At 50.1% G+C, this 27,796-nt stretch overlaps 1 protein-coding gene across 3 annotated transcripts in view; it reads left to right on the top strand.

Annotated features, from left to right (window-relative positions):
* foxp4 (forkhead box P4) overlaps positions 1-27,796 on the top strand; it is a 728,261-nt gene that overhangs the window by 295,609 nt on the left and 404,856 nt on the right. For all 3 annotated transcript variants that reach the window (XM_086010975.1, XM_086010973.1, XM_086010974.1), the window contains one exon: positions 5,451-5,540. In XM_086010975.1, coding sequence (XP_085867101.1) covers positions 5,451-5,540 — 90 coding nt within the window. The remainder of the gene's footprint in view (positions 1-5,450; positions 5,541-27,796) is intronic.

Here is a 27,796-nt window from a genome sequence, read left to right on the forward strand (position 1 = left end):
GTATTAATGGATTATTGTGCCAGTGTGTTCTCTATTACTGGGTTAAGTAGTTGGTCAGTGTGTTGGTGCATTACTGGGTTACAAGGTGTCTCCATCAATGTCATGTGTGATTGAGTTATCATGTCTCTCTGACCTATGTGTTAATCTTTTATTGGGTTTGTGCATCCTTCTATCACTATGATGCTGTATTGATGGGTCATTGATTCAGTATATTGGTTAATAATGAATGTATGATGTATCTCAGTCAGTGTTATAACCTCTCAGTTCTGGTATCATCCTTGTAAATCATTTTTGCACCTTCTCCAGTGCCTCTATATCCTTTTTATAATATGGAGACCAGATTGTGCACAGCACTCCAAGTGTGGTCTAACCAAAGTCTATACAAGTTTAGCATAACTTCCCTGCTTTTCAATTTTATCCCTCCAGAAATTAACCCTAGTGCTTTGTTTGTATTTTTATGGGTTTCAGCACAAAGCTGCCTGTTACACGCTAGGGATCCATATTCTATCTTAACACACAGGATCAAGTTTTTTCAAATTCACTCTCGGGTTGTGGGCGTCGATGGCAAGGCCAGCATTTATTGCCCATCCCTAGTTGCCCTTGAGAAGGTGGTGGTGAGCCGCCTTCTTGAACCGCTGCAGTCCGTGTGGTGAAGGTGCTCCCACAATGCTGTTAGGGAGGGAGTTCCAGGATTTTGACCGAGCTACGATGAAGGAACGGCGATATATTTCTAAGTCAGGATGATGTGTGACTTGGAGGGGAACTTGGAGGTGGTGGTGTTCCCATGCGCCTGCTGCCCTTGTCCTTCTAGGTGGAAGAGGTCGTGGGTTTGGGAGGTGCTGCCGAAGAAGCCTTGGCGAATTGCTGCAGTGCATCTTGTAGATGGTACACACTGCAGCTAAGGTGCACCGGTGGTAGATGGAGTGTATGTTTAAGGTGGTGGATGGGGTGTCAATCAAGTGGGCTGCTTTGTCCTGGATGGTGTTGAGCTTCTTGAGTGTTGTTGGAGCTGCATTCATCCAGGCAAGTGGAGAGAAATGCCTCTGGTACCCATGGGTTGGTATTCCAGTCAGTCGGAGAATGTTTGAGCCTGCCTGGATTACTGGGGAATGTAGCCGGGCAAGTGGTGGAAGTGTCAGTAGGAGAGCATTTTGGCGACAGTGACCATAATTCGGTGAGATTTAAGGTGGTCATGGAAAAAGACAAAGACGGCCCGGAAATAAGGGTTCTAAATTGGGGGAAGGCCGATTTTAATATGATAAGGCAGGATCTGGCCAAAGTGGACTGGGAGCAGCTGCTTATAGGAAAATCCACATCAAAACAGTGGGAGACTTTCAGAAGGGAAATAGAGAGAGTACAACGCCAACATGTTCCTGTAAAGGTCAAGGGTGGGACCAACAAGCAAAGGGAACCTTGGATGACAAGGGATATACAAAAATGCATTAGAAATAAAAGGGGGGCTTTTGGCAGTTACAAAAGACTAAAGACAGAAGAAGCCCTAGAGGAGTATAAAAAGAGCAGGGGCATACTTAAAAAAGAAATTAGGAGGGCGAGGAGGGGCCATGAAATAACACTGGCGAGCAAAATAAAGGAAAATCCTAAGATGTTTTATAAGTATATTAAGGGCAAGAGGATAACCAGGGAAAGGGTAGGGCCCATTAGGGACCAAAGTGGCAATCTGTGTGTAGAGCCAGAGGATGTAGGCGGGGTTTTAAATGAATTTTTTGCATCTGTGTTCACTATGGAGAAAGACGATGCAGACATAGAAATCGGGCAAGGGGACTGTGACATACTCGAACATATTAGCATCGAGAGGGAGGAGGTGCTAGCGGTTTTAGCGGGCCAAAAAGTGGATAAATCCCCAGGCCCGGACGAGATGTATCCCAGGCTGCTGTGGGAGGCAAGGGAGGAGATTGCAGGGGCTCTGACACTAATTTTCAGAACCTCTCTGGCCACAGGGGATGTACCAGAGGACTGGAGAACAGCTAACGTAGTACCATTATTCAAGAAGGGTAGCAGGGATAAACCAGGGAATTACAGGCCAGTGAGTCTAACATCTGTGGTGGGGAAATTATTGGAAAAAATTCTGAGGGACAAAATTAATCTCCACTTGGAGAGGCAAGGATTAATCGGGGATAGTCAGCATGGCTTTGTCAAGGGTAAATCATGTCTAACAAATCTGATCGAATTTTTCGAGGGGGTGACTAGTCGGGTGGATGAGGGAAATGCTGTGGATGTGCTTTACATGGACTTCAGTAAAGCTTTTGACAAAGTCCCGCATAGGAGACTGGTCAAGAAAGTAAGAGCCCATGGGATCCAGGGTGCCTTGGCGCGTTGGATCCTAAACTGGCTGAGTGGCAGGAGGCAGAGGGTGATGGTCGAAGGTTGCTTTTGTGACTGGAAGCCTGTGTCCAGTGGGGTACCTCAGGGATCGGTGCTGGGTCCCTTATTGTTTGTGATCTACATAAATGATTTGGATGAGAATGTAAAAGGTATGATCAGTAAGTTCGCAGATGACACGAAAATTGGTGGGGTGGTAAATTGCGAGGAGGAAAGCCTCCAGCTACAGGATGATATAAACGGGTTGGTCAGATGGGCGGAAAAGTGGCAAATGGAATTTAACCCTGAAAAGTGCGAGGTGATGCATTTTGGACGGACAAATAAGGCAAGGGCATACACAATGAGTGGTAGGACCCTAGGAAGTACAGAGGGTCAGAGGGACCTTGGTGTACATGTACATAGATCCCTGAAGGCAGCGGAGCAGGTAGATAAGGTGGTTAAAAAGGCATATGGAATACTTGCCTTCATTAGCCGAGGCATAGAATATAAGAGCAGGGAGGTTATGATGGAGCTGTACAAAACGCTGGTGAGGCCACAGCTGGAGTACTGTGTGCAGTTCTGGTCGCCTCACTATAGGAAGGATGTGATTGCTTTGGAGAGGGTGCAGAGAAGATTCACCAGGATGTTACCTGGGATGGAGCGCCTCAGCTATGAAGAGAGGCTGGACAGGCTGGAGTTGTTTTCCTTGGAGCAGAGAAGGCTGAGGGGGGACCTGATTGAGGTGTACAAAATAATGAGGGGCATAGATAGGGTAGATAAAGAGGAACTTTTCCCCTTAGTGGGGGGGTCAATAACAAGGGGGCATAGATTCAGGGTAAGGGGCAGGAGATTTAGAGGGGATTTGAGGAGGAACTTTTTCACCCAGAGGGTGGTTGGAATGTGGAACTCAATGCCTGAAAGGGTGGTGGAGGCAGGAACCCTCACAACATTCAAGAAGCATTTGGATGAGCACTTGAAATGCCATTGCATACAAGGCTATGGACCAAATGCTGGAAAATGGGATTAGACTGGACAGGGATGGATGGGCGGCGCAGACACGATGGGCCGAAGGGCCTCTTTCTGTGCTGTAAAACTCTATGACTCTATGACTCTATGACATAACCACGACACGACTGTTACAGGCTAAACAATTAACAATATTGTAATATATATATTTACAGTCACGTTAGACTGTGCTAACTCCTCATATTATATATTAAGTCTCTATATTATAATTAACTGCTAAATGCATAGTCATTATTTTCTTATGTTCTTACTAACCTGGGAGCACTTTAATCTGACCTATTCTCTTCATAAGTTCTAAACTGACTCCTGTTTCTGAACTTAATACCCCGGGACAGTGAAGCAACCATCACCAACCCAAAACGAGGTCACAATCCAACATTATTGTCACTGCCACTTCCTCAGGAAATCAATTATTGTCAAACCCCGCAGGTTTGTTCCTGATGATGAATTCTATAATTTTTCCAGGAATTCTCTCCCTAAACCTCTCCTCCTCTCCACCTCTCCCTCCCCCTTCAAGACCCTCCTTAAACCCCACCTCTTTGACCAAACTCTTAGCCACGCCTCCTCCCAGCTCCTTATTTGGTTGGATGCTGAATCCTGTCTGATAATCGCTCCTGTGAGGTGCTTTGGGATGTTTTTCTAGGTTAAAGGCGCTATATAAACACAAGTTGTTGTTGTATCGATGTTAGACTGATGGGTCTGTGGTTGCCCAGAGTGGGTTTGTTTCCAATCCAGTCAGGGATGGAATCCCAGAGGATTGTGCCCCCCCCCTCCCCCTCCCTAATGCGGGCTAGCTGGGGACAATTCTAGTGTTCCCGCCACTGCTGTCCGGGGCTGGAATCAGCACCTGAGAGCGAGGGTACAGCTTGGGCCCACTGTGGGAGAGGAAGGGTTACGGCTGAAACCTTCTCTCGGGGAGGAATGACTGACTCGCTGTGTTTGTGGCACGACACTACCCACTGAGTCTTTTGGCAAAAGCCTACTGAGGGTAGCGCTCAACCCGAGAGCTGAGAGTGCCCGTAATTCACCAAATCTTATCGCAGATTGTATCTAACAGAGTGAGAGTTGCAGCTTGCATTGCTTTACCTGCGCCTCTGTGAAGCGGCAACATTCCAGGAACAGCAGCGCAGTGGTCAGAGATGCCAGATGGGAAAGGTCAGAGATGCCAGATGGGAAAGGTCAGAGATGCCAGATGGGAAAGGTCAGAGATGCCAGATGGGAAAGGTCAGAGATGCCAGATGGGAAAGGTCAGAGATGCCAGATGGGAAAGGTCAGAGATGCCAGATGGGAATGGTCAGAGATGCCAGATGGGAATGGTCAGAGATGCCAGATGGGAAAGGTCAGAGATGCCAGATGGGAAAGGTCAGAGATGCCAGATGGGAATGGTCAGAGATGCCAGATGTGAATGGTCAGAGATGTCAGATGTGAATGGTCAGAGATGTCAGATGGGAATGGTCAGAGATGCCAGATGTGAAAGGTCAGAGATGTCAGATGTGAATGGTCAGAGATGCCAGATGGGAATGGTCAGAGATGCCAGATGTGAAAGGTCAGAGATGTCAGATGTGAATGGTCAGAGATGCCAGATGTGAATGGTCAGAGATGCCAGATGTGAATGGGCAAAGATGCCAGATGGGAATGGTCAGAGATACCAGATGGGAATGGTCAGAGATGCCAGATGTGAATGGTCAGAGATGCCAGATGGGAATGGTCAGAGATGCCAGATATGAATGGTCAAAGATGCCAGATGTGAATGGTCAGAGGTGCCAGATGGGAATGGTCAGAGATGCCAGATGGGAATGGTCAGAGATGCCAGATGGGAATGGTCAGAGATGCCAGATATGAATGGTCAAAGATGCCAGATGTGAATGGTCAGAGATGCCAGATGGGAATGGTCAAAGATGCCAGATGTGAATGGTCAGAGATGCCAGATGTGAATGGTCAGAGATGCCAGATGTGAATGGTCAGAGGCAGATGCCTGTGGAGGTGTTGGCTGAGGCCTTCCCGTTAATATTTGATCACCCAGTCTATGTAGGTCAACAGAAAAAAAGGATTTGTGGATCTACAACATTTTCTCACACCTCTCCTTTCTTCCTCTTTGATTTCAGGCTCTACAAGCAGCGAGACAGCTCTTACTTCATCAAGCAACAGGCCTCAACTCTCCCAGCCCGAATGACAAGCAACAGCAGACAGTGCAGGTTTGTGTAATACAACATTAACTGTAAACAGGGCTGGTCAGCATCTGAAGTATAACACCAAAGCTGCTATTGTATCAGCGGTGTATTCGCAGTGTGTACTGCACGTGGACAGGAGCTGACACTGAGACACACACGGGCCGTACAGTACCAGACGGGAGTGAATCGTTCCCTTTTACCCAGTGTGTGCTGTATGTGTACAGGAGCAGGCACCAACGATATAGGTAAAAAGCGGGATGAGGTCCTAAAAGCTGAATATAGGGAGTTAGGAGATAAATTAAAAAGCAGGACCTCAAAGGTAGTAATCTCCGGATTGCTACCAGTGCCACGTGCTAGTCAGAGTAGAAATAGAAGGATACTTCAGATGAATACGTGGCTAGAGGAATGGTGCTAGGGGGAGGGATTCGAGTTCCTGGGACATTGGAACCGGTTCTGGGGGAGGTGGGACCAGTTCAAACTGGACGGTTTGCACCTGGGCAGGGCTGGAACCGATGTCCTAGGGGGAGTGTTTGCTAGTGCTGTGGGGGAGGGTTTAAACTAAAATGGCAGGGGGTTGGGAACCTGAGCAGGGAGACAGAGAAAAGGGAAACAAGGATAAAAGCAAAAGATAGGAAGGAGAAAAACAAAAGTGGCAGTCAGAGAAATCAGTGGTTTAAATCAAACGTGGCCACAGTAAATAATAATTCTAATAGGTCTAAGAGCGTTAAAAAAACAAGCCTGAAGTCTTTGTGTCTTAATGCGAGGAGCATTTGTAATAAGGTGGATGAATTGGCTGCGCAAATAGAGGTAAACGAATATGATTTGGTTGGGATTACGGAAACGTGGCTCAAGGATGGCCAAGACTGGGAACTCAACATTCAGGGGTATTCGATATTCAGGAAAGATAGGCAAAAAGGAAAGGGAGGTGGGGTAGCATTACTGGTTAAAGAAGGGATTAACACAATTGTAATGAAGGATATTAGCTCTGATGATGTGGAACCTGTATGGGTAGTATTGAGGAATACTAAGGGGAAAAAAATGTTAGTGGGAGTGGTATATAGACCTCCAAACAGTAAGGTGGAGGTTGGGGATGTTATTAAAAGGGAAATTAAAGAAGCGTGCAATAAGGGCACGGCAGTCATCATGGGTGACTTTAATCTACATATAGATTGGGCCAACCAAATTAGTAACAATACTGTGGAGGAGGAATTCCTGGAGTGTTTACAGGATGGTTTCCTGGACCAATATGTCGAGGAACCAACCAGAGATCAGGCCATCTTAGACTGGGTATTATGTAACGAGAAAGGATTAATTAGCAATCTTGTTGTACGAGGCCCCTTGGGTCGGAGCGATCATAATATAATCAAATTCTTCATTAAGATGGAGAATGAAGTAGTTGACTCAGAGACTAGGGTCCTCAATTTAAATAAAGGAAACTACGATGGTCTGAGGAGCGAGTTGGGTAGGATTGATTGGGGAATGGCACTCAAAGGGTTGATGATGGATAGGCAATGGCAAACATTCAAAGGCTGAATGGATGAGCTACAGAATTTGTTCATCCCAGTTTGGCATAAAAATAAAACAAAAAAGGTGACTCAACCATGGCTAACAAGGGAAATTAGGGATAGCATAAGATCCAAGGAGAGGACATATAAATTGGCCAGAAAAAGCAATAATCCTGAGGATTGGGAGCAGTTTAGGATTCAACAAAGGAGGACAAAGGGATTAATTAAGAAAGGGAAAATAGAATATGAGAGTAAGCTTGCAGGGAACATAAAAACTGACTGTAAAAGCTTTTATAGATATGTGAAGAGAAAAAGATTGGTGAAGTCAAGCGTAGGTCCCTTGCAGTCAGAATCAGGGGAATTTATAATGGGGAACAAAGAAATGGCCGACCAACTAAATACATATTTTGGTTCTGTCTTCACAAAGGAGGACACAAATAACCTCCCAGAGATGCCGGGGAACATAGGGTCTGATGAAAGGGTGGAACTGAAAGAAATCAGTATTTGTAGGGAAATGGTGTTAGGAAAATTGATGGGACTGAAGGCCGATAAATCCCTAGGGCCTGATAATCTACATCCCAGGGTACTTAAGGAAGTGGCCCTAGAAATAGTAGATGCATTGCTGGTCATTTTCCAGAACTCGATAGACTCTGGAACAGTACCCATGGATTGGAGGGTAGCTAATGTTACCCCACTATTCAATAAGGTGGTAGAGAAAAAGCAGGGAATTATAGACCAGTAAGCCTGACATCGGTAGTGGGGAAAATGCTAGAGTCCATTATAAAAGATGTAATAGCAGAGCACTTGGAAAGCAGTGACAGGATCGGACAATGTCAACATGGATTTACAAAAGGTAAATCATGCTTGACTAATCTACTGGAATTTTTTGAGGATGTAACTGGTAAAATCGATGAGGGAGAACCAGTGGATGTGGTGTATTTGGACTTTCAGAAGGCTTTGGATAAGGTCCCACATAAGAGATTAGCATGCAAAATTAAGGCACATGGGATTGGGGGCAAGGTATTGACTTGGATAGAGAACTGGTTGGCGGACAGAAAGCAAAGAGTTGGAATAAACGGGTCGTTTTCCGAGTAGCAGGCAGTGACTAGTGGGGTACCGCAAGGATCGGTCCTAGGACCCCAGCTGTTCACAATATATATTAATGATCTGGATGAGGGAATTGGATGTAATATCTCCAAATTTGCAGACGACACAAAGCTGGGTGGGAGGGTATGCTGGGAGGAGGATGTCGTGAAACTCCAGTACGATTTGGACAGGTTGGGTGATTGGGCAAAAACATGGCAAATGCACTATAATGTGGATAAATGTGAGGTTATTCACTTTGGTGGTAAAAACAGGAAGGCAGATTATTATTTGAATGGTAATAGATTGGGAGAAGGGGAAGTGCAAAGAGACCTGGGTGTTCTTGTGCACCAGCCGCTGAAGGTAAGCATGCAGGTGCAGCAGGCGGTTAAGAAGGCAAATGGTATGTTGGCCTTCGTAGCAAGAGGGTTCGAGTACAGGAACAAGGATGTCTTGCTACAGTTGTACAGGGCCTTGGTGAGACCACACCTTGAGTATTGTGTGCAGTTTTGGTTGCCTTACCTGAGGAAGGACGTTCTTGCCATGGAAGGAGTGCAGCGAAGATTCACCAGGCTGATACCTGGGATGGCAGGAATGACGTATGAGGAGAAATTGTGTCGATTGAGCTTATACTCACTGGAGTTTAGAAGATTGAGAGGGGATCTCATCGAAACCTATAAAATTCTGTCAGGCCTGGACAGATTAGATGCAGGAAGGATGTTTCTGATGGCTGGGGAGTCCAGAACCAGGGGTCATAGTTTAAGGATAAGGGGTAAGCCATTTAGGACTGAAATGAGGAGGAATTTCTTCACCCAGAGAGTGGTGAACCTGTGGAATTCTCTGCCACAGAGGGCGGTGGAGGCCAGTTCATTAAATATATTCAAGAAAGAGTTGGATATATTTCTTAAGGCTAAAGGGATCAAGGGATATGGGGAGAAGGCAGGGACAGGGTACTGAATTTGGATGATCAGCCATGATCTCATTGAATGGCGGAGCAGGCTCGAAGGGCCGAATGGCCTACTCCTGCTCCTATCTTCTATGTTTCTATGTTTCTATGAGACACACACGGGCCATACAGTAACAGGCTGGAGTGAATCGTTCCCTTTTACCCAGTGTGTACTGTACATATACAGGAGCTGACACTGAGACACACACGGGCCGTACAGTACCAGGCTGGAGTGAATCGTTCTCTTTTGCCCAGTTTGTGCTGTATGTGTACAGGAGCCGACACTGAGACACACACGGGCCGTACAGTACCAGGCTGGAGTGAATCGTTCCCTTTTACCCAGTGTGTACTGTACATGTACAGGAGCCGACACTGAGACACACACGGGCCGTACAGTCCCAGACGGGAGTGAATCGTTCCCTTTTACCCAGTGTGTACTGTACATGTACAGGAGCTGGCACTGAGACACACACGGGCCGTACAGTACCAGGCTGGAGTGAATCGTTCCCTTTTACCCAGTGTGTACTGTACATGTACAGGAGCTGACACTAAGCCACACACGGGCCATACAGTACCAGGCTGGAGTGAATCGTTCCCTTTTACCTGCTGTGTGCTGTACGTGTACAGGAGCCGACACTGAGACGCACACAGGCCATACAGTCCCAGACGGGAGTGAATTGTTCCCTTTTACCCGCTGTGTACTGTATGTGTACAGGAGCCGACACTGAGACACACACGGGCCGTACAGTCCCAGACAGGAGTGAATCGTTCCCTTTTACCCAGTGTGTACTGTATGTGTACAGGAGCTGACACTGAGACACACACGGGCCGTACAGTCCCAGACGGGAGTGAATATTCCCTTTTACCCAGTGTGTGCTGCACGTGTACAGGAGCCGACACTGAGACACACACGGGCCATACAGTCCCAGACGGGAGTGAATCGTTCCCTTTTACCCAGTGTGTACTGCACTTGTACAGGAGCCGACACCGAGACACACACGGGCCATACAGTCCCAGACGGGAGTGAACCGTTCCCTTTTACCCAGTATGTGCTGTATGTGTACAGGAGCCGACACTGAGACACACACGGGCCATACAGTACCAGACGGGAGTGAATCGTTCCCTTTTACCCACTGTGTGCTGTATGTGTACAGGAGCCGACACTGAGACACACACGGGCCATACAGTCCCAGACGGGAGTGAACCGTTCCCTTTTACCCAGTATGTGCTGTATGTGTACAGGAGCCGACACTGAGACACACACGGGCCATACAGTACCAGACGGGAGTGAATCGTTCCCTTTTACCCGCTGTGTGCTGTATGTGTACAGGAGCCGACACTGAGACACACACGGGCCGTACAGTCCCAGACGGGAGTGAATCGTTCCCTTTTACCCGCTGTGTACTGTACAGGTACAGGAGCCGACACTGAGACACACACGGGCCATACAGTACCAGACGGGAGTGAATCGTTCCCTTTTACCCGCTGTGTGCTGTGTGTGTACAGGAGCCGAAACTGAGACACACACGGGCCGTACAGTCCCAGACGGGAGTGAATCGTTCCCTTTTACCCGCTGTGTGCTGTACATGTACAGGAGCTGACACTGAGACACACACGGGCCGTACAGTCCCAGACGGGAGTGAACCGTTCCCTTTTACCCGCTGTGTACTGTACAGGTACAGGAGCCGACACTGAGACACACACGGGCCGTACAGTCCCAGACGGGAGTGAATCGTTCCCTTTTACCCGCTGTGTGCTGTATGTGTACAGGAGCTGACACTGAGACACACACGGACCGTACAGTCCCAGACGGGAGTGAATCGTTCCCTTTTACCCAGTATGTGCTGTATGTGGACAGGAGCTGACACTGAGACACACATGGGCCATACAGTACCAGGCTGGAGTGAATCGTTCCCTTTTACCCAGTATGTGCTGTATGTGGACAGGAGCTGACACTGAGACACACATGGGCCGTACAGTACCAGGCTGGAGTGAATCGTTCCCTTTTACCCAATATGTGCTGTATGTGGACAGGAGCCGACACTGAGACACACATGGACCGTACAGTCCCAGACGGGAGTGAATCGTTCCCTTTTACCCAGTATGTGCTGTATGTGGACAGGAGCCGACACTGAGACACACACGGGCCATACAGTCCCAGACGGGAGTGAATCGTTCCCTTTTACCCAGTATGTGCTGTATGTGGACAGGAGCCGACACTGAGACACACATGGGCCATACAGTCCCAGACGGGAGTGAATCGTTCCCTTTTACCCAGTATGTGCTGTATGTGGACAGGAGCCGACACTGAGACACACATGGGCCATACAGTCCCAGACGGGAGTGAATCGTTCCCTTTTACCCAGTATGTGCTGTATGTGGACAGGAGCCGACACTGAGACACACATGGACCGTACAGTCCTAGACGGGAGTGAATCGTTCCCTTTTACCCGCTGTGTGCTGTATGTGGACAGGAGCCGACACTGAGACACACACGGGCCATACAGTACCAGGCTGGAGTGAATCGTTCTCTTTTACCCAGTATGTGCTGTATGTGGACAGGAGCTGACACTGAGACACACATGGGCCGTACAGTCCCAGACGGGAGTGAATCGTTCCCTTTTACCCAGTATGTGCTGTATGTGGACAGGAGCTGACACTGAGACACACATGGGCCATACAGTACCAGGCTGGAGTGAATCGTTCCCTTTTACCCAGTGTGTGCTGTATGTGGACAGGAGCTGACACTGAGACACAAATGGACCGTACAGTACCAGGCTGGAGTGAATCGTTCCCTTTTACCCAGTATGTGCTGTATGTGGACAGGAGCCGACACTGAGACACACATGGACCATACAGTACCAGGCTGGAGTGAATCGTTCCCTTTTACCCAGTATGTGCTGTATGTGGACAGGAGCTGACACTGAGACACACATGGACCGTACAGTCCCAGACGGGAGTGAATCGTTCCCTTTTACCCAGTATGTGCTGTATGTGGACAGGAGCCGACACTGAGACACACATGGGCCATACAGTACCAGGCTGGAGTGAATCGTTCCCTTTTACCCAGTATGTGCTGTATGTGGACAGGAGCTGACACTGAGACACACATGGACCGTACAGTCCCAGACGGGAGTGAATCGTTCCCTTTTACCCAGTATGTGCTGTATGTGGACAGGAGCTGACACTGAGACACACATGGACCGTACAGTCCCAGGCTGGAGTGAATCGTTCCCTTTTACCCAGTATGTGCTGTATGTGGACAGGAGCTGACACTGAGACACACATGGGCCGTACAGTACCAGGCTGGAGTGAATCATTCCCTTTTACCCAGTATGTGCTGTATGTGGACAGGAGCCGACACTGAGACACACATGGGCCATACAGTACCAGGCTGGAGTGAATCATTCCCTTTTACCCAGTATGTGCTGTATGTGGACAGGAGCCGACACTGAGACACACATGGACCGTACAGTCCCAGGCTGGAGTGAGTCGTTCCCTTTTACCCAGTATGTGCTGTATGTGGACAGGAGCCGACACTGAGACACACATGGACCGTACAGTCCCAGGCTGGAGTGAATCGTTCCCTTTTACCCAGTATGTGCTGTATGTGGACAGGAGCTGACACTGAGACACACACGGGCCGTACAGTCCCAGACGGGAGTGAATCGTTCCCTTTTACCCGCTGTGTGCTGTATGTGGACAGGAGCTGACACTGAGACACACATGGACCGTACAGTCCCAGACGGGAGTGAATCGTTCCCTTTTACCCAGTATGTGCTGTATGTGGACAGGAGCTGACACTGAGACACACACGGGCCATACAGTCCCAGACGGGAGTGAATCGTTCCCTTTTACCCAGTATGTGCTGTATGTGGACAGGAGCCGACGCTGAGACACACATGGGCCATACAGTACCAGGCTGGAGTGAATCGTTCCCTTTTACCCAGTATGTGCTGTATGTGGACAGGAGCTGACACTGAGACACACATGGACCGTACAGTACCAGGCTGGAGTGAATCATTCCCTTTTACCCAGTATGTGCTGTATGTGGACAGGAGCTGACACTGAGACACACACGGGCCATACAGTCCCAGACGGGAGTGAATCGTTCCCTTTTACCCAGTATGTGCTGTATGTGGACAGGAGCTGACACTGAGACACACATGGGCCATACAGTACCAGGCTGGAGTGAATCGTTCCCTTTTACCCAGTATGTGCTGTATGTGTACAGGAGCTGACACTGAGACACACATGGGCCATACAGTACCAGGCTGGAGTGAATCGTTCCCTTTTACCCAGTATGTGCTGTATGTGGACAGGAGCTGACACTGAGACACACACGGGCCGTACAGTCCCAGACGGGAGTGAATCGTTCCCTTTTACCCAGTATGTGCTGTATGTGGACAGGAGCCGACACTGAGACACACACGGGCCGTACAGTCCCAGACGGGAGTGAATCGTTCCCTTTTACCCAGTATGTGCTGTATGTGGACAGGAGCTGACACTGAGACACACATGGGCCGTACAGTCCCAGACGGGAGTGAATCGTTCCCTTTTACCCAGTATGTGCTGTATGTGGACAGGAGCTGACACTGAGACACACATGGACCGTACAGTCCCAGACGGGAGTGAGTCGTTCCCTTTTACCCAGTATGTGCTGTATGTGGACAGGAGCCGACACTGAGACACACATGGACCGTACAGTCCCAGACGGGAGTGAGTCGTTCCCTTTTACCCAGTATGTGCTGTATGTGGACAGGAGCTGACACTGAGACACACACGGGCCATACAGTACCAGGCTGGAGTGAATCGTTCCCTTTTACCCAGTATGTGCTGTATGTGGACAGGAGCCGACACTGAGACACACATGGGCCATACAGTCCCAGACGGGAGTGAGTCGTTCCCTTTTACCCAGTATGTGCTGTATGTGGACAGGAGCTGACACTGAGACACACATGGGCCGTACAGTCCCAGACGGGAGTGAATCGTTCCCTTTTACCCAGTATGTGCTGTATGTGGACAGGAGCTGACACTGAGACACCCACGGGCCGTACAGTCCCAGACGGGAGTGAATCGTTCCCTTTTACCCAGTGTGTGCTGTATGTGGACAGGAGCCGACACTGAGACACACATGGGCCGTACAGTCCCAGACGGGAGTGAATCGTTCCCTTTTACCCAGTATGTGCTGTATGTGGACAGGAGCTGACACTGAGACACACACGGGCCGTACAGTCCCAGACGGGAGTGAATCGTTCCCTTTTACCCAGTGTGTGCTGTATGTGGACAGGAGCCGACACTGAGACACACATGGGCCATACAGTACCAGACGAGAGTGAATCGTTCCCTTTTACCCAGTATGTGCTGTATGTGGACAGGAGCTGACACTGAGACACACATGGGCCATACAGTACCAGGCTGGAGTGAATCGTTCCCTTTTACCCGCTGTGTGCTGTACATGTACAGGAGCTGACACTGAGACACACATGGACCGTACAGTACCAGGCTGGAGTGAATCGTTCCCTTTTACCCAGTGTGTGCTGTATGTGGACAGGAGCCGACACTGAGACACACACGGGCCGTACAGTCCCAGATGGGAGTGAATCGTTCCCTTTTACCCAGTATGTGCTGTATGTGGACAGGAGCCGACACTGAGACACACATGGACCGTACAGTCCCAGACGGGAGTGAATCGTTCCCTTTTACCCAGTATGTGCTGTATGTGGACAGGAGCTGACACTGAGACACACACGGGCCGTACAGTCCCAGACGGGAGTGAGTCGTTCCCTTTTACCCAGTATGTGCTGTATGTGGACAGGAGCCGACACTGAGACACACATGGACCGTACAGTCCCAGACGGGAGTGAGTCGTTCCCTTTTACCCAGTATGTGCTGTATGTGGACAGGAGCTGACACTGAGACACACACGGGCCATACAGTACCAGACGGGAGTGAGTCGTTCCCTTTTACCCAGTATGTGCTGTATGTGGACAGGAGCCGACACTGAGACACTTGAAGTATCAGGTTGCCATCTCCTGAGCAGTAGAAAAGCAGAATTGGAGGAAAGGCTTCAGGACAGAATGTAAATGCAAACCTGCCCCACTCCTTTGTGTGTGAAATTGTCCAATCCCGTGTGTGCAGATTGTGTTTTTATCGATTGAAAACTGAGGAGCTTGCTGCCTGAAATTGTACTGTCCAGTCTCAGGCAGGAGTGCAGTGTTTCCTTTCACCCAGCATGTGATAGGTCTGACCCACAATCAGTGCACACGCTACCCAACTCTGACTAAAAAAGATTCTACTAGTGAATTATAATGTGAGACTGTGCTTGTAGCTGATGTGACTTCAATGGGCTTGTTGTGAAAATAAAATAGTGGAGATTGGCAGAGGAGAAGGAGACACGATTCCGCTGGTAGAGTGTGGGAGGCCAGTCGACGATTGTTCCTCCATTAACTATACAGGCTGAGCGCTCGCCAGTCCCCAGAATACACTCCCTGTCAGACCCGCGCTCTGCCGGGATTCACCGCTACCGTCCATCCCTGGTCAGTAACCGGTCTGCTCACCAGAGGGGTTGACTCAGGATTAGCAGCAGGAGTTGATGGTGAAAATGAGCAATCATGTGGTGTTGCGCCACTTTCCTCACTTGCGATGAAAACTGAGCTGAAAACCGCGCTGGTTTTTGCCCCCGTTATTTAAGGGGCTTTGTTGGGCTTTAGTGAGGCGGCTGGAGTGGCAGACTGTAAACCTGCGCCTGTGCTCGGAGCAAGGTAGAGCTTAACGCACCCAGGTCATAGAGTGAGAGTGGTCCCCTTTCATACAGATGAACACGATGAAGAGAGGATTAGGATTCCTGCACTCAGTTCCTTGAGTTTTCCCTCCAGTCCTCACCCCTGAAGTCATTTCAAATGGTGCTCAGTTTCTCAGGCACTAGGTTTAAAAGTTTTTTTACATATCAAAAAATATTTAATTTACTAAGAAACTGACTTGTGTACACCAATGAAACTATTATATACATATTCAAGGCTGAGAGCGATAGATTTTTGGACTCTCGGGGAATCAAGGGATATTGGGATCAGGCGGGAAAGTGGAGTTGAGGTCGAAGATCAGCCAGGATCTTATTGAATGGCGGAGCAGGCTCGAGGGGCCGAATGGCCGTCTCCTGCTACTATTTCTTATGTTCTTATTAAATAGTTCAGTATAATTTTTTAAGTAATTTTCAGTGATTTTAAATCCGGTTACTCACAGGTGAAGGACTGAACACTCTGATTAAAAATGTTTATTTTTGTGATAAACCCATTTTCAGCCGCGTTAATAAAACTGCTCCAGGTCACGTATACACATCGAGGAATACTTTTTAATGGAAAGAAAAAATAATAAACGATCACGTTCTATTCCACTGCCCGATTGCGCAGATTTAGTGAAGACTTTGGGCTGGATTTTATCAATGGGGACGTGATGGAGGCGGGACTCCCACTTTTGGGGTTTTAGTCCCGCCTCCATCGACTTGTGGCCAACCCACGCTATTTTCCCTTGCTTGACCTTGTTAAGCCCGCCCAGCGGGTTCAGCAGGCCAATTAAGGGACACCTGGTTACTGGTGACGTCAGTGATTGACATTTCATCTGTCAAGAGCTTTTGACAGATGAAAAGTCAGCGGTTGACAGCTCTGTGAAGCTGTCAAACACTGACAATCTGTCATCTAACTTGAGTCCTTCTACTCAGACTCAGTTAGAGATCTCTCCAGACCAGAAAGCAGAATGCTGCAGCTTTTGACAGTTCAGCGGCCATTCTGCTTTCTGTGCCGGTGAACTGAGGGACTCCCGAGAACTGAAGGGAGGAAGCCTGCAGGAGAACGTAAAGGGAAGTAAAACTTATTAAAACATTTTACACACACATCTCACACACTTACCTCTGCAAACATGCACCCATCACTCACCTGCACAACGGACATCTCGACCCCTACAACCCCTGCAGACCGACGGTCCACCTCGCTAACTTGGTGTGGTTCGGAGCCACCGGGAAGCCCACACTTCAGGGCTAAAAACAGGGATTAGGCAAGAAACTGCCTGTTAACTACCTGTTAACAGGCAGTTAATTGGCACTAAGCCCCTTCCCACCTCGGGGAGGTGGCTCCCAGCACAGGTCGGGCACCTGCCTCCTGGGACATTGGCATGGAGGCGGGTTGGGGGCGGGGTGGGTTCGTGCCCCCCAATTCTGCAATTTTCCCACCACTCACGCCTCCAAACCCGCCTCCTCGGGGCTTGGAAATTCGAGCCCAAATGTTTGTGATTATGGTAATGAGCGGGATCTTGAACTGGGACCCAATCAGCACAATTCCCAGTGCATTTTGGGTGCAGTTTCCCGATTTCCCCCAAAGAGGAAACTCGACCCCCTGGAAATTTCTCCCCCAAAAGGGACGGGAAGTCAGCAGAAGTGCCAACTACCGTTACCCCAGAGACTGAAGGGAAATCCAGCCCAGTGCGTTCTGTTCCTCTTTGGCTGCCTTACTCACACTTGCCCCACAAAATAGTGACAGAACCCCGGGCGGGTTACCCACTCTCCCAGCTGGTGGTTCAGACTGGGCCAGCACATGTATCTCACGTGAACTGGACTGTATTTTAACCGGATTTTCTTACTTTCTCATGGAGTTCGCTAATGATTCCGGTAAACCCTCCCCTGTGTGAGTGTTTGGTCAACATTCGCTGATCTACACTGATCTACTTAACGCTGTCTGTATTTCTGATTGGGCCTCATTCTGTCCCTGTTTTGTGTAGAGTTGTATGTGGCTGAGGGTAGAGGCTTTGGTAAATAGGTGAATTTAATTACAATATCTTGGCCCTCTCACTATTGTGCTTAAGGGTTGGAATTGGACTGGGCGATCTGAGTGAGGAAGGCACTAAGACATTGGTATGAAATGGATGTGTCTGTGTTTAAACACTGGCCTCATCCCATTTATTTTATTTGCTTTATTAACGAGAGGTATTTCTCCTGAATGAGTTAGCATCACATTACAGAGATCGGACAGCGTGAATTCAACCCATTATTCTATTCAAAATGGCCCTCCGATCTGGTGGGATTTGAGGGCCAGTCTAGTGTCTGCCGATAAACCCTCACTGATTATAGACTCCAACAACAACAACCTGCATTTATATAGCGCCTTTAACGTAGTAAAACGTCCCAATTCTGGCCTCTTGTGCATCCCCTGATTTCCTTCGCTCCACCATTGGCGGCCGTGCCTTCAGCTGCCTGGGCCCCAAGCTCTGGAATTCCCTCCCTAACCCTCTCCGCCTCTCTCTCCTCCTTTAAGACGCTCCTTAAAACCTACCTCTTTGACCAAGCTTTTTTCACCTGTCCTGATATCTCCTTGTGTGGCTCAGTGTCAAATGTTGTCTGATTACTCTCCCTCTCTCCTATTCTACCCTCCTTTTCTCTTGCCTACTTTCTCCTTTCCATCTGTTCGTTTGCCTCCTCCTTTCTCCTCTCTCCCTCTCTCTCTCTGTCTCTCTCCCTGGGGTAAATTTTCATTCCCACAGTATGAGCTGTAATCTGGCAGAGCGGATTGCCCGATTGTTATAAAACCCACACAATTTTCATTCTGTTAAAATGAATGAAATAAAAATCGGACAATTTCTGTATCAGTCGAGCAAACCAGACGCCAGATTACTGCTCATACTGTGGATACAGAAGCCTCCCCCTTTCTGTCATCCTCCTCCCTCTTATTCTTCCTCTCTGTCTCTATCTCTCTTCTGTCTCTGTCTGTCTGCCTCTCTGTCTGTGTGTGTCTCTCTGTCCCCCTCTCTCACCCCCTCTCTCTCTGCTTCTCTATCTCTCTTTGTCTCTCCCTCTCTCTATGTTTCTCTCCCTCCATTTCATCTGTCTGATTCTCTCTCTGTATGTGTGTCCCTCTCTCCCAGTCTCTCTCTGTCTCTATCTCTTTCTTGATCTGTCTCTCTCTCTCTCTCTTTCTCTCTCTCTCTGTCTCTCTGTCTCTCTCTCTCTGTTTCTCTCTCCCTCTCTGTCTCCCTCTCCTTCCCTGTTTCTCTCCCTCCATTTCTGTCAGCCTGCCCCTCTCTCTGTCTGTGTCCCTCTCCGTGCCTCTCTCGGCCCTCCCTCTCTTTCTCCCAAAGGCCAGGAGTGAATCTGATACTCTGTGGTATGCCGGCACTGCTCTCAGCTGCCAGAACATTTGTTGTGTTTGGACAGGTGCTGCTCTCCACCCAGCACTGTTTTTCTAACCTTCCGAGGATTTGTGGGAGCGATTTGGCAGCAAAATAAATGACAATTTTGATATAATTATTTTAGTTTAAAAAAATATGAACTTTCAGAATTTCAGCACATTATCAGTGATGAAAGCTGTGAGCAACCCGCACGCCAGGTCGAAGGGCACAGTGACGGAGGCATTCCCTGGGAACCTCTAGAACAAACCTTGGGATAAAATGGATTTGAATAAATGACTTAATCGAAAGTGCAAACTATAACCCCCACACACACCCAATTAAATACGTGATTGCAGCAATCAATACATTCCGAGGCCAAGGGTTTCCATGGTAACACCTCAAGTTGCTGATTGGAGCAGATCACGGCGTTCTGACTTAGGATTCATCCACCAATGAGGTAGCAGCGGCAGGCCATGGGCTAGATTTACTGTGGCCGGTTTTAACGCCCCGTGTTCCGTGGGCGGGAGAGGGTACGGAGTCACTGCCGCTACCTGTGATATTCCCATGGGATTGACAGCGGCCGTAGACTCCACCAGTCCCAGCCCGCGCGCTGGTAGAAAGAAAGTTGCATTTATATAGCACCTTTCTGCGCATCCCCCGATTTCTATCGCCCCACCATCAGCGGCCGTGCCTTCAGCTGCCTGGGCCCGAAGCCAATGAAGTTCTTTTTGAAATGTGGTCACTTAATGTAGGAAATCTGGCAGCCAATTTGCACACAGCAAGATCCCACAGGCAATGTGATAATGATCAGATAATCTGTTTTTCTGTGATGTTGATTGAGGGATAAATATTGGCCCAGGACACCGGGAAGAACTCCCCTGCTCTTCAACAAAAAAGTGCCACGGGATCTTTTACATCCACCTGAGAGAGCAGACGGGGCCTCGGTTTAACATCTCATCTGAAAGACGGCCCCTCCGACAGTGCAGCGCTCCCTCAGCACTGCGCTGGGAGTGTCAGTTTAGCTTTTTGTACTCGAGTCTCTGGAGTGGGGCTTGAACCCACGACCTTCTGACTCCGAGGCGAGGGTGCTGCCCACTGAGCAGACACCATGTTAATGTGGTTGTTTCCTCGGCTAATACCTCGGCAGCACTGAGTGTGAGAAGAGCCACTGTGTCCGAGGACCCAGTGTTGCTCAGGAGATCGAGGGGCTTTGAAATGTTCAATGGCCCCGAGCCCAGTGCAGGCTGGGCAGTGCGACAAGTTTCACATTCTTGACAGAAGTTGTCAGCTTGGCCAGCTGCCTGGGAGGCACCAGAATCTTTCACCACTGATGTTCATTTCCCGCCTGCCCGGTCCAGGGCTGGGATCCCTGGGTATCTCCGGAAATTCCACCATCAGTCCACCAAAAATATGCAAATTGGGCTGACCCCGGAAAAACCCCTGGGGTCAGTGTCAGGAGGTCTGAATGAAGAGCAAAATCTCGGCCCAAATCTGAAAACTCACAAAGTTCAAACAGAGCAAGTTGGCAAGTAAGAAATAGAAGGAAAAATAGTTCTGAGTTACCCGGGCTTGGGGGCTGGATTGGGGGGGTTCAGATTGATGGGGTTCAGATTGATGGGGTTCAGATTGAAGGGGTTCAGATTGGAGGGGTTCAGATTGGAGGGGTTCAGATTGATGGGGTTCAGATTGATGGGGTTCAGATTGGAGGGGTTCAGATTGATGGGGTTCAGATTGATGGGGTTCAGATTGATGGGGTTCAGATTTATGGGGTTCGGAGTGATGCGGTTCAGATTGGAGGGGTTCAGATCGATGGGATTCAGATTGGAGGGGTTCAGATTGATGGGGTTCAGATTGATGGGGTTCAGATTGGAGGGGTTCAGATTGGAGAGGTTCAGATTGATGGGGTTCAGATTGATGGGGTTCAGATTGGAGGGGTTCAGATTGGAGGGGTTCAGATTGGAGGGGTTCAGATTGATGGGGTTCAGATTGATGGGGTTCAGATTGGAGGGGTTCAGATTGGAGGGGTTCAGATTGGAGGGGTTCAGATTGGAGGGGTTCAGATTGGAGGGGTTCAGTTTGATGGGGTTCAGTTTGATGGGGTTCAGATTTATGGGGTTCAGATTGATGGGGTTCAGATTGATGCGGTTCAGATTGAAGGGGTTCAGATCGATGGGATTCAGATTGGAGCGGTTCAGATTGATGGGGTTCAGATTGATGGGGTTCAGGTTGGAGGGGTTCAGATTGATGGGGTTCAGATTGGAGGGCTTCAGATTGATGGGGTTCAGATTGATGGGGTTCAGATTGGAGGGGTTCAGATTGGAGGGGTTCAGATTGATGGGGTTCAGATTGATGGGGTTCAGATTGGAGGGGTTCAGTTTGGAGAGGTTCAGATTGATGGGGTTCAGATTGATGGGGTTCGGATTGGAGGGTTTCAGATTGATGGGGTTCAGATTGGAGGGGTTCAGATTGATGGGGTTCAGATTGGAGGTGTTCAGATTGGAGGGGTTCAGATTGATGGGGTTCAGATTGATGGGGTTCAGATTGATGGGGTTCAGATTGGAGGGGTTCTGACTGGAGGGGTTCTGACTGGAGGGGTTCTGACTGGAGGGGTTTAAATTGATGGGGTTCAGATTGGAGTCGTTCAGATTGATGGGTTTCAGTTTGGAGGGGTTCAGATTGATGGGGTTCAGATTGGAGGGGTTCAGATTGGAGGGGTTCAGATTGATGGGGTTCAGATTTGAGGGGTTCAGATTGATGGGGTTCAGATTGGAGGGGTTCAGATTGATGGGGTTCAGATTGATGGGGTTCAGATTGATGGCGTTCAGTTTGGAGGGGTTCAGATTGATGGGGTTCAGATTGGAGGGGTTCAGATTGATGGGGTTCAGATTGATGGGGTTCAGATTGGAGGGGTTCAGATTGATGGGGTTCAGATTGGAGGGGTTCAGATTGGAGGGGTTCAGATTGATGGGGTTCAGATTGGAGGGGTTCTGATTGTTGGGGTTCAGATTGATGGGGTTCAGATTGATGGGGTTCAGATTGGAGGGGTTCAGATTGATGGGGTTCAGATTGGAGGGGTTTCGATTGATGGGGTTCAGATTGATGGGGTTCAGATTGGAGGGGTTCAGATTGGATCGGTTCAGATTGGAGGGGTTCAGATTGATGGGGTTCAGATTGGAGTGGTTCATATTGGAGTGGTTCATATTGGAGGGGCTCAGATTGGAGGGGTTCAGATTGATGGGGTTCAGATTGATGGGGTTCAGATTGAAGGGATTCAGATTGGAGGGGTTCAGATTGGAGGGGTTCAGATTGATGGGGTTCAGATTGATGGGGTTCAGATTGGAGGGGTTCAGATTGGAGGGGTTCAGATTGATGGGGTTCATATTGGAGGGTTTCAGATTGATGGGTTTCAGATTGATGGGGTTCATATCGGAGGGTTTCAGATTGGAGGGTTTCAGATTGGAGGGTTTCAGATTGGAGGGTTTCAGATTGGAGGGGTTCAGTTTGACCCCCCAGGTCATAATTTTATCCCAACCCAAATGAAACAGCACGACTAGGATTGACTGCCCTCACTCTGCCCAACAGCTCCTCCTCGATTCACTGTGAGCCTCCTAAATCACCACAGAAACCGCTGGCCTCAGGACCTACTGATTGCAGCAATCACATGTTTATTGGGAACATGGATTATAACTTTATAGGGGTAGAATACGGGCTTCCTTGTGTCCGTTTTATGGGTACAGAATGGGTACAACGAGGCCCAATGTTGAGGCCCATTGTACTGTGCCCCAAGGAAGCCTGAAAATCAGTTGGACAATTATTCAGGAGTCCCTGTCGGCTTGCTAAGGGACATAGGAACAGGAGGAGGCCATTCAGCCCCTCGAGCCTGTTACACAGGAACAGGAGGAGGCCATTCATCCCCTTGAGCCTGTTACACAGGAACAGGAGGAGGCCGTTCAGCCCCTCGAGCCTGTTCCACTATTCATGGCTGATCTGTATCTTAACTCCATCTACCCACCTCGGTTCCGTAACCCTAAAGTGGGCAATAGGTTCTTTAAATATGTAAATGAGGGGTCTGGCAGCTCAAATTAAACAAATAAGGCCTGAGGCCCATTTTCAGGCAAGGTTCATGTGAAAACAGGACATCACCAATTTCTACAACACAACTTGCATTTATATAGAGCCGTTAGCACAGTGAAACAAGGCGCATCACAGGAGCGTTATCAGACAAAATTTGACACCGAGCCACATAAAGAGATTTTAGGACATGTGAGATAGGTTTTAAGGAGTATCTTAAAGGAAGAGAGAGAGTTAGAGAGGCAGGGAGGTTTAGGGAGGGAATTCCCGAGCTCGGGGCCCAGGCGGTTAAAGGCACGGCCACCAATGGTGGAGCGATGGAAATCGGGGATGCTCAAGAGGCCGGAATTGGAGGAGCGCAGAGATCTGGGAGGCTGGAGGAGGTTACAGAGATAGGGAGGGGTGAGGCCATGGAGGGATTTGAAATCAAGGATGAGAATTTTAAAATCGAGGCATTGCTTAACTGGGAACCAAAGTAGGTCAGCGAGCACAGGGGGTGATGGGTGAATGGGACTGGGTGTGGGTTAGGACACGGGGCAGTGAGCACAGGGGGTGATGGGTGAACGGGACTGGGTGTGGGTGAGGACACGGGGCAGTGAGCACAGGGGGTGATGGGTGAACGGGACTGGGTGTGAGTTAGGACACAGGGCAGTGAGCACAGGGGGTGATGGGTGAATGGGACTGGGTGTGGGTTAGGACACGGGGCAGTGAGCACAGGGGGTGATGGGTGAATGGGACTCGGTGTGAGTTAGGGCACGGGGCAGTGAGCACAGGGGGTGATGGGTGAACGGGACTCGGTGCGAGTTAGGACACGGGGCAGTGAGCACAGGGGGTGATGGGTGAACGGGACTGGGTGTGAGTTAGGACACAGGGCAGTGAGCACAGGGGTGATGGGTGAATGGGACTGGGTGTGAGTTAGGACACGGGGCAGTGAGCACAGGGGGGTGATGGGTGAATGGGACTGGGTGCGAGTTAGGACACGGGGCAGTGAGCACAGGGGGGTGATGGGTGAACGGGACTCGGTGTGAGTTAGGACACGGGGCAGTGAGCACAGGGGGTGAGGGGTGAATGGGACTGGGTGTGAGTTAGGACACGGGGCAGTGAGCACAGGGGGTGATGGGTGAACGGGACTGGGTGTGTGTTAGGACACGGGGCAGCGAGCACGGGGTGATGGGTGAATGGGACTGGGTGTGAGTTAGGACACGGGGCAGTAAGCACAGGGGGTGATGGGCGAACGGGACTGGGTGTGAGTTAGGACATGGGGCAGTGAGCACAGGGGGGTGATGGGTGAACGGGACTGGGTGCGAGTTAGGACACGGGGCAGCGAGCACAGAGCATGATGGGCGAACGGGACTTGGTGTGAGTTAGGACACGGGGCAGTGAGCACAGGGTGTGATGGGTGAACGGGACTGGGTGTGAGTTAGGACATGGGGCAGTGAGCACAGGGGGTGATGGCTGAATGGGACTCGGTGTGAGTTAGGACACGGGGCAGTGAGCACAGGGTGTGATGGGTGAACGGGACTGGGTGTGAGTTAGGACACGGGGCAGTGAGCACAGGGGGTGATGGGTGAACGGGACTGGGTGTGAGTTAGGACACGGGGCAGTGAGCACAGGGGGTGATGGGTGAACGGGACTGGGTGTGAGTTAGGACACGGGGCAGTGAGCACAGGGGGTGATGGGTGAACGGAACTGGGTGTGAGTTAGGATACGGGGCAGTGAGCACAGGGGTGATGGGTGAACGGGACTGGGTGTGAGTTAGGACACGGGGCAGTGAGCACAGGGGGTGATGGGTGAATGGGACTGGGTGTGAGTTAGGACACGGGGCAGTGAGCACAGGGGGTGGTGGGTGAACGGGACATGGTGCGAGTTAGGACACGGGGCAGTGAGCACAGGGGGTGATGGGTGAATGGGACTGGGTGTGAGTTAGGACACGGGCCAGTGAGCACAGGGGGTGATGGGTGAACGGGACTTGGTGCAAGTTAGGACACGGGGCAGTGAGCACAGGGGGTGATGGGTGAACGGGACTGGGTGTGAGTTAGGACACGGGGCAGCGAGCACAGGGGGTGATGGGTGAACGGGACTTGGTGCGAGTTAGGACAAGGGGCAGTGAGCACAGGGGGTGATGGGTGAACGGGACTGGGTGTGAGTTAGGACACGGGGCAGTGAGCACAGGGGGTGATGGGTGAACGGGACTGAGTGTGAGTTAGGACATGGGGCAGTGAGCACAGGGGATGATGGGTGAACGGGACTGGGTGTGAGTTAGGGCACGGGGCAGTGAGCACAGGGGGTGATGGGTGAATGGGACTGGGTGTGAGTTAGGACACGGGGCAGTGAGCACAGGGGGTGATGGGTGAATGGGACTGGGTGTGAGTTAGGACACGGGGCAGTGAGCACAGGGGGTGATGGGTGAATGGGACTGGGTGTGAGTTAGGACACGGGGCAGTGAGCACAGGGTGATGGGTGAACGGGACTGGGTGTGAGTTAGGACACGGGGCAGTGAGCACGGGGTGATGGATGAACGGGACTGGGTGTGAGTTAGGACACGGGGCAGTGAGCACAGGGGGTGATGGGTGAACGGGACTGGGTGCGAGTTAGGACGTGGGGCAGTGAGCACAAGGGTGATGGGTGAATGGGATTGGGTGTGAGTTAGGACACGGGGCAGTGAGCACACGGGGTGATGGGTGAACGGGACTGGGTGTGAGTTAGGACACGGGGCAGTGAGCACAGGGGGTGATGGGTGAACGGGACTGGGTGTGAGTTAGGACACGGGGCAGTGAGCACAGGGGGTGATGGGTGAACGGGACTGGGTGTGAGTTAGGACACGGGGCAGTGAGCACAGGGGGTGATGGGTGAACGGGACTCGGTGTGAGTTAGGACACGGGGCAGTGAGCACAGGGGGTGATGGGTGAACGGGACTGGGTGTGAGTTAGGACACGGGGCAGTGAGCACAGGGGGTGATGGGTGAACGGGACTGGGTGTGAGTTAGGACATGGGGCAGTGAGCACAGGGGGTGATGGGTGAATGGGACTGGGTGTGAGTTAGGACACGGGGCAGCAGACCTTTTAATGAGCTGAAGTTTACGGAGGGTGGACGACGGGAGGCCGGCCCGGAGAGTGTTGGAATAGTCGAGTTTGGAGGTAACAAGGACATGGATGAGGGTTTGCTGAAACCCTACCCCTATATGTGGCCCCTGAAGCTCAGTGATTGGCTCTTCAGAGGTCAATGAAATACTTTACCCCAGTTTCTGGTCCGCAGTGGTATCGGCCCTGGAGCAGAGGACTGGCCTGCTCACTGGAGCTGGAGATTGATGCCTCGGGGACGGGAATGAGGACTGACCGGGAGGAAAATGGGAGAGGAAAGATATAAATGCTTAAAGAAAGGAGTGGATTGACTATCAGGGGAATTACAGTCTGTCTAGGAGACAGGTTTGGCTTTTGACACTGTCTGTGAGTCAGTGCTGGGACTCCACACTTTAATGACAGATTTAAAGAAGGGAAGTTGGGTGATGTGGAGGCCAAGTACTGCAAGAGGAATTCCCACACGTATGTACGGTTCACACACACACACACACACGTATGTGGGTTTGAGAGACAGGAATTTCATGACTCAACAGGTTGCGAGTTTATTCCCCAGAAGGAGTTGGGCGGTTGGTGTTTATTACAGAGGGCTTTCATCCCAGGATTGTGGTTTACATATAAAGCAGACTAAATAAACCGGAGGTTCTCGCTGTCTCTCTCTCTCTCCGTCCCCCTCCTTCTCCTGTCACATTCCTGCACTCTCTCCCCTCTCTCTTCCTACCATTTATTCTACTTTCCCTCTCCCCTGCCGCCCTCTCCTGTCTTGGACTTTCACTCCCACTGACTCGCCTCCTCCCTCTCTTTCAATCTCTCTCCCTCCCTCTCATCTGTCTCTTTCCCCTTTCCTCTGTCTCCTGTATCTGACTCTGGAGGAATCTCGCCAGCTCTCTCTCTCGATCTTTCTCTGTCGCATTCACTGTCTATGTCTTTATCTGTTTTTCTCTCTCTCTATTTCTCTCTGTGTCTCTCCCTCCCTCTCTCTCTCTCTGTCTCACTACCTCTCCCTCTCTCCGTCTATCTGATTCTTTCTCTCTCTCTCCTTCTCCCTCTCTTTATAATTCTTTCTCTTTCTCCTCCCTCTCTCTCTCTTTCTGCTTCTTTCTCTCACTCCTCCCTTTCTCCGTCTCTCTCTCTGATTCTCTCTCTCTCCTCCCCCTCTCTGTCTGTATGTGTATCTCGCCCCCTGCCCTGCTCCAGGGCCTGTGCAGTGAACCGTGTCTGCTGGGACTTTCTCTATCTTTACACTATTGGTGTATTGTCGATATTTCTCTCTTCTCATTGCGTCCTAATCACAGCCCAAAATTCAAGTGAACATCTTATTTCCCTTTTCACTTTGAACAATGATAGGTTCCATTGACTCGCCATTGAATAGTCAGTAAAGCAGCACAGGCCTGTCCCCGCTGATGAGGAAATATTGAACTGTTGCCGCTCTGTTGTGATGAGATG

Source organism: Somniosus microcephalus, chromosome 18, assembly GCF_052327205.1.
Source record: "Somniosus microcephalus isolate GS21.2 chromosome 18, FLI_Smic_1.0, whole genome shotgun sequence".
Lineage (NCBI taxonomy): Eukaryota > Metazoa > Chordata > Chondrichthyes > Squaliformes > Somniosidae > Somniosus > Somniosus microcephalus.